This window comes from Hemiscyllium ocellatum, chromosome 9 (genome assembly GCF_020745735.1).
Source record: "Hemiscyllium ocellatum isolate sHemOce1 chromosome 9, sHemOce1.pat.X.cur, whole genome shotgun sequence".
In the NCBI taxonomy this organism is placed as follows: Eukaryota; Metazoa; Chordata; class Chondrichthyes; order Orectolobiformes; family Hemiscylliidae; genus Hemiscyllium; species Hemiscyllium ocellatum.
Window position 1 is genome coordinate 96,648,972 of NC_083409.1, and position 12,953 is coordinate 96,661,924.

A 12,953-nucleotide genomic window follows, 5' to 3' on the forward strand; every position below is an offset into this window, starting at 1 on the left:
TTCTAAAAGGCTCTGGTCAAAAAACTGAAAGAACTGCGAACCGCCAAAATTGGAAACTCAAAACAGAAATTGCCGGAAAAACTCAGGAGGTCCGGCAGCATCTGTGGAGAGAAAGCAGAGTTTACATTTTGGGTCCAGTGACTTATTCGAATCTGATGGAAGCTAGGAAAACGTTAGTATTTATGCAGAAGAGGGAATAGATGGAAAGTTCGGGGTGGAGGAGTAAACAGGAGCTAGAGCTCAGAGACCAAAATACAGTTGGACAGACAAATAAGTTGATACAGGTCAGCCTGGCAGAATGAATAGCTGCGAAGGGGGAACCTTCAGTTCTGCAAAGGGTCACTGGACCAGAAACATTGACTGTACTTTCTCTTCATTGCTGCCAGACCTGCTGAGTTTTTCCAGCAATTTCTCATTTTATTTCAGGCTGTGGTCACTCCATATTTGGGATATTGGAGCAGTTTTAGGTCTTGTATCTAAATAAGATGTGCTAGCCTTGGAGGAGGTTTACAAGAATGATCTTGAGTGGTTGAGGACTCGGAGTAGGTACTTTGGGGGTGGGGGGGGTAGTCCATTGAAGCGTACAGAATATGACTGGGTAGATTGGTGTGGACAAGATGTTTCCACTGGTAGGAGAGACTAGGATCTGAGGGTACAGCCTCAGTGAAGAAATTACTTTTAGAACTGAGATGAGGATTTTTCTTTCCAGATAGAGGGTGGTGAATCTGTGAAACTCATTGTTGTAGAAAGTTATGGAGGCCAAGATGTTGAGTGGTTTTGAGATAGAGATAGATATGTTCTTGATTAAGGGGACCAAGGGTTATGGCAAGAGAATGGGGTTGGAAAACATGGCAGACATAAGAATGACAGAGCAGACCGAATAGGCCAATTCTGCTCTCCTTTCTTATAGTCTTTATGGATTTTTTTAAATGACAAGGTCTACATGGGATTATATTCCCAAATGCACGAATACCCCAATTAACAGAAGTTGAAGATTGCATTAGATAAAACAAAGCATATAAGAATGCTAAGAATAGTGACATTGAAGATTGGAAGCAATCTCTAGTCCAGGAAAGGACCAAGAAACTGAAATGAAAGAAACAAATGAATGAAAGCTGGAAGAAGCTTTTATCAAAATGATAAAAGCAGAAGATTTGCTAACACAAATACAGGTAGTTCTTTTATAATGTGATGGTGCGTTCTTGTCCAACCCCACATTATAGAAAAATTGTACTTTAGAAACAGCGCTTAAAGCGTTGGCAATGTAATTGTGTTGTAGCCAACATGTTTTAAAAGTTCAAGCTTTAGAAAGTGTCTCCAAATCATCAATTGCGTTAGAGAATTTGTATTAATAAAATACGCATTATAGCAGAATGACCTGTCTGGGTCCTTTTTGCAGGTGGGTGCAAACGTTATAGCTAAGAACAGTGAAATTTCAGAGAAACATACTTTGTGGGGTCTTTTCGAAGGAAAATATAGAAATATCCCAGAAATACCATATAACTAAGGAGTTCATAAAACAGAAGAACTGAAGCAATAGGTAAGACCATAAGACATAAAATATAGTATTTGAAAATAAAAACTGGATTAAGGGTTGATGAATCTGGAGCAGATTACATTTATCCCAGAATGTTGAAGTGGCTATGAACACACTGGTTGCATTTGTGATTTATTTCATAATTACAGATTCTGAAAAAAGTTTTTGGCGACTGGAAGTTACATAGGAAAACCTACTATATAAATGGATGAAAGACTATAGGGTGTTATTTGTGCTTATTTTAATTGCATTTGCATGTTTTGAATTACAGATGTTTCGACAGTGCAATTTGGCTAGAATGTCACTGAAGAATTAAGGTATGGTATTTTAGAGAACACTTAGCTGTGTTGGCAACAGCACGATTTCAATGGGGATTGGTTTGCATGCTTTGTTCTAGACATGCGCGCTAAAATCTCCACGCTGTTCTGCACATGTACAATGTCGGTGCTGGTTTTCGTGCCATTATGCACAGGTGAAGTTTGTGACGTTCTATGCATGCACCATCTCAGTGCTGAAGTCTCTGTGCCCATCCTGTGTATGTGATGTTTGCTCCCATCTGTGCTGTTTTGCACATGCACTGGTCACCTGCTGACAGAGCAGCTTTCTTACATTTGTTTAAAATGTACTGTTAAATTTACTTTTGTTCATAAATATTTCAACCTTCATTCAGGCTGTGCTATACTTCTTTGCATTAGACGTAGTGATTTTTGAGCAGCTAAGTGAAATGTTTTGCTGGTCTTCCCTTAACCCCACTTTTCCTATAGGCCCCATTATTTGTATTAGCTAGAACACAACTAGATTTACAGGAGAACTACCGGTATCGGCCTACAGGTTTATCTGCAGGAGAGGGGTTTAATAATTAAAATTCAAGTGCAGCTGTAGGAAAGTATCCAGAAGGCTCAGGTTTACTAGGTTGGGATTTTACATCAGTTAAATTAAAACTTAAGAATATTGGAAGAAAGGATTCTCGTCTAGTATGAATGCTTTACACAAAGGATGCTTTGATCCTATACAAGGTATCTATTGGGATTGGTGGGATTATCTGTTTCAGCATCTCAATTGGTGTATAGTTATTCTATTTGATTATTTCTTTTGTGAAATAAACTTCTGTTTTATTGTTAAAACCAAATCTGCAACATTGCATTCTTGTGTATCAGGGAGAGACTATCTCATAAAACAAACCGATCTATCAAATCAGCTTTGTTTAGCATCTAAAGTTCAGTAATCACATCAATTGGGATTGTGACAAGAAGGAAAATAAATAACGAGAGATCTGTCAGCTTGATAATAGTAGTAAGGAAGAAATTAACATCCATTGTGAACAATATGACGACTGTACATTTAGAAGGTAATTGCAAAATTGGGCATGGTCAGCATGGATTCATTCAAGAGAAACCATGTTGAAAAACTTTGGGAGTTTTGAGGATGTATGGATAAAAGGAGAATCAATTAATGTTGTATGGTTGGATTTTTTTTTAAAAATCAGTTGGGGGACATGGGCAGCGCTGGTTGGCTGACACTTAGTGCCCGTCCCTAGTTGCCCTTGATGAGCTGCTTTCTTGAAGTGATGTAGTGCAGATGCTGCAGATTGACCCACAATGCACTTGGAGGGAATTTCAGAAATCTGTACTAATGAATGGAAGAATCTAGTATGTCATAATTGAATTGGCAGGTTTTGAATTACAGGTAGTTCTGAGATAACACTTGCTTTGGCAGTGCAATTTGACTAGAACGTTGCTGAAAAATATATGTTTCCAAGTCCTGATGATGACTGGCTTGGAGGGGAACAGCTGATTAGTACAAAGGTACTAATTGCACCCAACCAGTCTGCTGAAGTATTAGCAGTTAATTATTTGTGTACATAGAGGGATCAAATCCAAATGTAGTTCATGGGTGAGGTAGGGTTAGTTCACTAAAGAAAAATCCACTCTCTCTATGTTCCACATATGCCAAAAAGCTGTCTCAAATCCACAGCATCCAGTATCTGGAAAGGCAAAGGGTAGCAGGTGCACAGACATATCATTGCCTTCATGTTTCTCTCACATTCCATCCATCATGACATGGATGCCTCTTTCTCACTGGTTGAAACCACTAGCACTTTAAATACAAAGTCCCCACATGAATTATGGTATTACAAGGCAGCCTGCCACCACAATTTCCAGAAAGGGCAAGAACCCTAAAACAACTGCCCTATGCCAATACTGAATAAAGTGACTCTGATCCAAAATTTATAAGAGTACAAATGCCTACAGAATCTTAGACCAGTAAAATATAGTTTCTTTTTGACACCTGGAAATAAATGATGATTCATTACAATATGAAGAGGCAGAATAATGAAAGTGGGAGGAAAGTATTGCAAAAGGTGTAGATTATGGAATGAAACTGTGTAAAACCTGACTTTTAAAAGCTATACACTTCTGAATTACTTAATGTGTGAATTTTATTCTTTGGCTAAACCAGCCCGTTTCAAATTCTTTAGAGACACATGGCAATAACTAACATTTGCTTAAACTAGAATTACAAAAAAGTTGCCGGTTTTAAAAACAATCCTGGGTTACATTTCTTTTAAATTCCAGAGGTATCGGTGTGATCATCACGGTACAAAACTGCCAGGTACTGTACAGCTACATCAAAAGGCAATACTCTTCACCCTGTGAATTCAACACAAAAATTTAACATCTAACAAAGCTACAGACAATATAAAAAAATCACATAACTTCATTTTGGTACAGACTGACCTACAGATTAATTAATCCCTGCAGGTATTTTTTTTAAGTACACAGTTGTAAGCAGTAGCACCAAAATTCTTAAGAGATAAGCCTGAGTGGAGAAAGACACTGTAAAATATTGCAAATGGTTCCTGAAAATATTGAAGATTATGGCTAATCAATAGTTACTCGAAGTCACCCATTCCCAGGGTTTAAAGTTCTCAGTTGCATAGGAATAAAATTTAGAAATATGCATGAAGCCGAGACACATTAGGACTGTAATGACTGTCTGCAGATCAGCTTCAAAAGTTCAAGAGTTCACAAGATAAACTAAGCCTCTAAAAGAAACTTTATTACAGGAATCAAGATGCAGTTATTCCTTCCCATTCCACGAGGTACTGCACTTTGCCATCCAGAGTCACCCGACGAGCCAAGATTCGATACTTTTCACCACAGGCAAGTCTACCAGCAGCACCAAAATAGTTAGTAATAGATGATTTTAAATGATTCAGGTGCATGTCCTGATCATTGATGACTTCTGTATCAAGTCCTTCATACTGGCAATTATCTTTTTCATCATTATCATTTCCACTTTCTGATGTCTGGGCCTGAAAATTTCTAGGTGAAGTATGGCCTCTTCTTTTTTTCAAACGTTGCAATGTTAATGGCCAAGATCTAACAGTACGAGATTTTCTTCTTGGACCAGAAAGGCTAAATAAAAATAAAACGATAAAATGAGCTAAAATTTTCAAAAGAAACATTTACTTTAAAAGTAACATTTATAGGTCTAATTTCCAATACTGCTTAGATCTCAAAAATATTAAGTTTCACTCATCTTCACTGCACAGGTGCCACTATGAACAACCATGATCATCACATTGCTCCAACCAAAGTAACTAAGTCATAAATAGAAACATCCAATTTATAAATTTTTTGTTTGTGGGATAGGAAGATGGAAAATAAAATGCTAAGTTCAATTTTCAACCTAACTAAAGTTATATTTTGTTATGATCCCAGCTGGCTGTAGTACTGAACAATTTAGACATTCCTGAGTGTGTTTAAGCTTGATAGAACACATATCTTGTATTTTTCTTTTAACCATAAATCTATGACTGAATATATTCTCAAGGCTGTCAATGGCACTTTGAAAAATGAACAGTTTATTTCATACAAGAAAAAAGTCACACGATACAAGAACTTAAGCACAGTCTCAGACAAAGATTTACCTTTCTAACCCACAACTTACACTCAAAGTTCAGTAAATAGCCACCTACTTTCACTTTAAAGTTTCTTATTCAGTTGGCACAAACACTAAGTGGCTTATTTTCAGAAGATTTCTGCAATCACCTGTTTCGTCAATGTCTGTTCTGGAAACCCTTAAACAAGCTAGCTCAGCTCATTTATTATGGAGTGTGTTCCTTAAACTCATCTTTTAGACCTCTGTTTCTGCACCTTTTACTGACTTAAGTTTCTCAAGACTTATTCACAATCTCACAATTGATACTGCGCAGGAGGCAGTCATTTGGCTTACACTTGTTCTATTACCTAGTGCCAATCTTCTGTGTTTTCCCCATAGCTCTGTGCACTATTTCTAAGAATGCCTCAATTGAATCTTCCTCCACTGCTTTTGCAAGCAGTGCATTCCTTACCCTAAACACTCAGTGTGAAAAAGTTTCTCACACATCATCCTTGCTTTGTTTGCATATCACTAAGTCTATGCCTCCTCATTCTCTTTTTTCCTCTCTTTTACAAGTAGGAACAGCTTCTCCCCATCTCCATTCAGCCTACGTATGATTTTGAAACTCTCTAAATCTCCTTCGTTTTTTTTCACACCAAAGAGAACAGTCCCAACTTCCTCAATCTATCCTCGTAAATGAGGTTTCTCATTCCAGGAACCATTCTTTAGATTAGATTAGGTTTCCTACAGTGTGGAAACAGGCCCTCTGGTCCAACAAGTCCATACCAACCCTCCGAAGAGTAACCCACCCAGACACATTTCCCTCTGACTATTGCACCTAACGCTATGGGCAATTTAGCATGGCCCATTCACCTGACCTGCACATTTTTGGACTGTGGTTGGAAACCGGAACACCCGGAGGAAAGCCACGCAGATATGGGGAGAACGTGCAAACTCCACACAGATAGTCGCCAGAATTTGGAATCGAACCTGGGTCCCTAGTGCTGTGAGGCAGCAGTGCTAACCACTGAGCCATCGTGCTGCCCTTAAATGATAGCTGGGACTCAAACGGCCCACAAAGGCACTTAACTCATCTTTTATTTAACCTGTTTTCCTAATCAGCCTGTTCAGAGATGTTACTACACACCTGTAGAACTGATGGGACTTGAACCCCGGTCTCTTGATTCCGAGGTAGGGACACTACCATTACACCACACTGTAAATCACTTCTGCACTTTGTTCAATGCATTCACATCTTTCCTATAATGTACACCCACAAGTGTATATTATACTCCAGCTGGGGTCTAACAAGGTTCTTGTAAAAGTTCAACACATCCTTGTTCTTATCTGTATGCCTCTATTAATATAGGTGAAAACACTCTGCCTCATTAACTGCTCTCCATCTGCCCTACTAAGTTCAATAATCTGTTGGAATATCACCCTCTGCTCTTGCATCCACTTTCGAATTGTAGGCCCTATTTTCTGTTATCCTTCAATGTTCTTCTAACCAAAGTGCATCATCTCACATTTCTCTGTATTGAATGTGAACTTATCAAAGTCCTTCTGAAGTTCTGTCCTTCTCAGTTTACAATTCTTTCAAGTTTAGTATCATCTTTAAATACTGAAATTATCCCTAAGACATCAAGATCTAGCTCATTAACATATATAAGGAAAAGCAAGAGTCCCCTGGGGAACACCGGTGCAAACCTTTCTCCAATCTGAAAACTATACATTAATCATTACTGTTGCCAATCATTCAGCCAATTTTGCATTGATGTTGCTACACACCCTTTTATACTATGACTAATAACTTTCAAGATCTGTTGTGTGGCATTGTAATAAACCTTCTGAAAACCTATATATGACACACCAACTGCCTGACCCTCATCAACTCTGTTGCTTCTTCGAAAAACTGCAGCACAGTTACTCAACATGATCACCCCTTTAGAAACCACAGAATACCTACAATTTGGAAAAAAGCCATTTGGTCTATCGAGTTTGCACCAACCCTCCGAACAGCATCCCAGCCAGATGCAGTCCCACCTGCAACCCTATCCCTGTAGCCCAACATTTACCATGGCTAATCCATCTACAGACACGATGGACAATTTAGCATGGCCATTCCACCTAACCTGCACATCTTTGGACTGTGGGAGAAAACTTGCAGAAACCCAAACAGACACAGGGAGAAGGTGCAAACTCCACACAGTCACCTGAGGCTGGAATTGAACCAGAGTCCTTGGTGCTGTAAGGCAGCAATGCTAATGACTGAGTCACAGTACTGTCTCATTGGCATGCAGTATTGACTCTTTCTAAGCTTTTTTCCATGCGATTATTAATTCTATCCTGACTAATTGTTTCTAGAAGTCTCCCCAACACTAAAATTAAACCTATTAGTCTGTAATTGTTGGGATTATCCTTACAACCTTTCTTGAACAAGGCTAAAATGTTTGCCATTTTCCAGTCCACTTCACCCAAGTCCAAGGAAGCCAAAATTAAAAAGTCATGGCCAGTGCCCTGCAATTTCCACTCTCACCTCCTTCAGAATCCTTGGATGCATCTCATTTGGTCCTGACACTTTGTCAACTTAAAAGTGCCAACAATCTGACTTCTTCCCTATTAATTTTGAACCCTTTGTGTGACAATTTTCTCCTTTGTCACATTCAGCCAGACTGTTTTGGGGAATGCTAAACTAACAGGGCTTCTCCTGCTACATAGCTTTTTGTCTGACTGAAATTTGCACATTACCTGACTGTGTCTGGATGTACTTATGCCAACAAATCCCAGACTTGGATCCCCTTTGGGGTGAAAAAAAACAGGAAATGACATCACTAGCCCAAGAAACCTAAGCACAAACAGAAAGCGAGCAATAACCCCAGTGCTTCACTGAAAGCTCACTGACGTTACCTATTATGGTGACAAAATGTCAGAAAACGAACCTTTCAGCTCAGCGAGCAAACTTGCATTCAAAATCTCCAGACCACAGGACAAATTTCAAAATGAAATTAAAAAACATGTCTACCCTCCCCTATCCCCCAAAGTACCAAAATGCAGAAAATTCACTACTTTTTAAATCTATTTTGCAAAGTTTAACTGTTCTTTACATTTTTGAAAATGTATATAAATCTAACTCTAGTAGCATCAATTTCAGCTTTTTTACTTTCCTGAGTTTAATTGGCTGTAACAATTTCACCTCTTTTGCAAGCTTATTTTAAGGAGCTAAAGCTTTAAAAGTTAGAGATGAGCAAGAAAGTAGAATGGAAAGGAATTGTGTTTGGATGCTTTTTGTTTTGTTTTTACACAGAGAATGGTTCATGTTTGGAATGAACTGCCAAAGGAAGTGATGGATATAGGTACAGTTACAACATTTAAAAGGCATTTGGATAAGTACATGAATAGGAAAGGTTTGGAGGGATATGGGTGAAATGCAGATAAGTGGGACTAGTTTATTTTGGGAACATAGTCAACATGAACCAGTTGGACTGAAGGATCTGTTTCCATGCTGTATGACTCTTGGACCCCAAGCATAATACCATCCAGGACAAAGCATGATTTGGAGACACCAGTGTTGGATTGGAGTGTACAAAGTTAAAAATCATACAATGCAAAAAGTTTATAGCAAAAGTTTACAGTAGGATGTAACTAAAATTATATTTTGAAGAAGTCCTGGATTGTTTAAGTCTCTATTCTTTAAGAATGACCATGCTGGTTGGTCATTCTAAAAGATAAGAGACTTAACAAATAATCCTGGTCTTTTTCAATATATAATTTCAAAGTTGTGAGAATTATAATTTCAGTTACATCACACTGAAAACGTTTGCTATAAATTCTGTGTCTTATGAACTTATTCTCCACAACCACCTGATGAAGGAGCAGCTCTCCAAAAGCTATGCTTCCAAATAAACCTGTTGGACTATAACCTGGCATTGAGAGATTTTTAACTCAGGACAAAGCAGCCTGCTTGACTGGCACCATATCCACAAACATCCACTCCTTCCACCACTGACACTGAGTACAAGTACATAACCACCTTTTTTTTCCACATGCATGAGCTCGTTTCTGTACAATTTACTGGTTTTACTGTGTCAGTTTACTGGTTTTGACACGCAGTGGTTCTCCTCAGCTTTTAGTATTGGGTGGCCCTGTACCAACTTATAGTTATTAAATTTAAATCCGTTGAACTCCTAAATGCAACTAGTTGCCATATACAAAACTAAACAGACTAGAAAAAGCATTATATACTGGGAGTGACGGAAGGACTCATCAGTATGAAATGTTTGTCGGTAGTTAAGTACATTACATAGATAGATTAAATTTCTTAAATTTAAATCCCACATTATATTCTCCCCATGTCTCAACGATGCTTACTTTGATACAGGGACTGCATAGTGGCCCTCCAAGTAACTAATCTGTGCAGCAAGACACTATTTTTCCAGTGAGTGCATCACAACTAATTTCGATGTGATCACAAATTTCAATGTGATCTCTAATGAATCTTCATATTTAACCTCAAGCTTCTTTTAAATTGAAAGGGGGTCTCTAATTAATTCTAGTTTTAGGCGAATGCAACTGCTTGACAATGAGACATTTTATTTAAGAATGCAATATCTCTAAGCTACATAACATTGGCATTAAAATCTGAAATGAAAAACAGAAATACGCAGGTTATGCAGGAAGTGTGGAGAGAAATGGTTAACATCACAAATCTAAATTAAGGAAAGCTGTCACTTCTTGTTGAGATAAATGAAATTAAAAACACTGACATCAAGCCTCTTAAGCATCATATCAATTTAGGCTTGACTGCCAGCAGCATTTACAATGAATGGACTGCAGAGAAATTATCTAAGATCATTTGGCATGGATTTTAACCTTACATTAGTTTGAATCTTGCACTAAGTATTTGGGATTTTTAGGAGTCCAGAAACAGTGAGGTTATCAAGCAAATATGCAGCCAAATCACATGAAATGTTCTCTAGGACTGCAAGCCAGAAAATAAAATGCACTGGTTATCCTCTCCATAAAAGTTCAAGAGCAAAACTAATGAAGGCACATGAGAATCCAAAATCTCCAAGTAAACTTAAAAGTTTAAAAGTTGAAAACATGAGATTGGAAATCTGTCATTGTAAAATTATGTAATTAGTTTTTAAGGCTATTCTTCAGCTATAGCTATGACTTGCTTCGCAGTCAAGATACCAATTTCATCTGATTAACATGACATAACTTGCAGACATTTTAACAGCAATAGTACAAATGATGGGCAATTTCTTAACAGATCAAAGATTTTCATTGATTGCAGTCTACGTGAACCTCAGCAGTGCACACAAAGAAAAGGAGTAGAAATATTGAGTAATATTGCGGCTACTGAACAGTAAATACTTTCACAGGTTCACTCAGTCCTAATTAAATTTCCCTTTTGAATTGAAAATTAGTTTTTTTTTAAAAAAACTTACCTGGACTGTCTACACAGACTAGTTGAGGTAGTTTCTGTGGTGCTAGCCGCACCAGTGGATTCCACATCAGAGGTATTCAAAGATTGTGCATTTTTCTCAACAAGTCTCCTAGAATGCAAGAAAAGAACACAAGCTTAAAACAAAGTAGTGATATTGAAAGTGGTTGAGTCCGAAACTATGATCTAAAATTTAAACAAAAGGTAATTGCAGAGCTATTATGAACTGGGAGAATTGACAGATAGACTGGGAAGTTAGATTAAATGATAGTAGATAAGCAACATAAAATAACTCACAAATGGACAGTTGATTGTTGGGATGTATACCTAATAAGCCTAGGGAGGGTAGAACTGTAGTTGCTGCTTGGGAAATCGGAGGGCGCTGCGGAGCTGCTGTTTGGACTGTTCACCGAAACTGCCTGTGCAGCTGGACTATCAAGGTCAGACCAATACAATGGCAGCCTTTACTCGGAGACCTTGTTTACAAGACAGACCATCTCGTGGATACCTGCCAAGGCCGAGGCCTGTTCACAGGAGGCCTTTGTCTGTGAGAGATCACGTGTGTGAGTGATTACGTTGCGTTAGCTTAGCGAACAATATATCAAGCAGGGGTTTTTGGAAAGATTTCAGAAGGCGCTTTCTCCAGTGAGCTGTAAACACCTCACTGTATTTTGTGTACGTCTCTCTCTCAGTAAACAGCTTATATTTTGAATGAGATCCAGTGTTTCTCTCCTTCAAACGAACACGGGGACGGTAGCCCGTCCTAACATGATGAAAGCAAACCTTACTGTAAAAGTACTAACTTATGACCTACTAGAAAAATAAATTATTAGGGAAATTGAAGGATCTAAAAATTCACAAATTGCTTGGATTTGATGAGTTCTGAAAGAGATGCTTGCAGAGAATGTGTATATATTGATTATCTTTCAGAATTCCCTTAATTCTAAAATGGCCACAGCTGACTGGAAAGTGGCAAATGTAACCTTCCTTGCCAGAAAGGAAGGAAATGGAAATGCAGAACTAAATGGTTGACCTAAGTGGAATGGAAAATGCTTGAATCTATTAAGGATATAACAGGACAGATGGAATGAAGGGAACAAGTGCAAAATATCCCATTTTGAACATCGAACAATACAGCAAAGGAAACACGCCCCACCATGTCTGCATCAAACGATATTCCAAACTAATCCCAGTTACCTGCAGTGTATTCCCTGCCTTTTGATGTGTCTCAAATGTCTGAGAAACAGTGCTATCGTTTCTACTTCTTCCCTAGCAGTGTGTTGCAGGTACCTATGAAGCAATGTTAAAAACCCATCTCACACATCTCCTTTAAACTTTCCCTCTTTCATCATAAATCTATGGCCTCTTGTATTTTGCAATTTCACCCTGGGAAAAGACTCAACTATCGACCTTATCTATGCCTCTCATATTTTTATATACTTCTAGTAGGTCATCCCTCGGCCTCTGACGCTCTACTGAAAACAATACAAAGCTAGTTGGAAGTAAGCTGTGGCACAATGGTCTATAAAGTTCATAGTGATTACTAAAAGTGACAAACAGGTATCTATTTGTCTGTAGGTCTGTGTCTGTATCTGTAGCTGTACAGCAGTTTAGGTCTGAAATGCAAGGAAATTCCTTCACTCAAAGGATCTACTGTGTTGATTTTTCAATCATACTAGAAATGTAAACTATTGTGAGAACATTTAAATTCAGTAACAGTCAGATCCTTTGAATGAACCTAGTTAGTAATCTTACGGATGACACCAAGATTCATGGCATAGTTGACAGTGAAGAAGGTTCTCTATGATTACAAAAGAGATCTTGATCAATAGGTCAATGCGCGGAAGAGTTGCAGATGGACTTTAGTTTGGATAAATGCAAAGTATTGCATTTTGGTAAAACAAACAAGGGCAGGACCTATACAATTAAAAGTAGGGCCTTGGGTAATTTGTAGAACAGAGAAACCAAAGAGTTCAGGTACATAATTCTTCGAAGTTTGCATCACGTACAGATAGAGTGCTAAGGTGGCATTTAGCAAGCTTGACTTCACTGCTCAGTCCTTCGATTAAAGAAGGTGGTGCATTA

At 38.2% G+C, this 12,953-nt stretch overlaps 1 protein-coding gene across 2 annotated transcripts in view; it reads right to left on the bottom strand.

The window, feature by feature from the left end:
- Nucleotides 1–3,959: 3,959 nt before the first annotated feature.
- Nucleotides 3,960–12,953, bottom strand: part of mtf2 (metal response element binding transcription factor 2) — a 52,079-nt gene continuing 43,085 nt past the window's right edge. For both annotated transcript variants that reach the window (XM_060830594.1, XM_060830593.1), the window contains exons 14-15: nucleotides 10,873–10,980; nucleotides 3,960–4,956 (exon numbers count right to left, since the gene is read on the bottom strand). In XM_060830594.1, coding sequence (XP_060686577.1) covers nucleotides 4,608–4,956; nucleotides 10,873–10,980 — 457 coding nt within the window. In that variant the 3' untranslated portion in view covers nucleotides 3,960–4,607. The remainder of the gene's footprint in view (nucleotides 4,957–10,872; nucleotides 10,981–12,953) is intronic.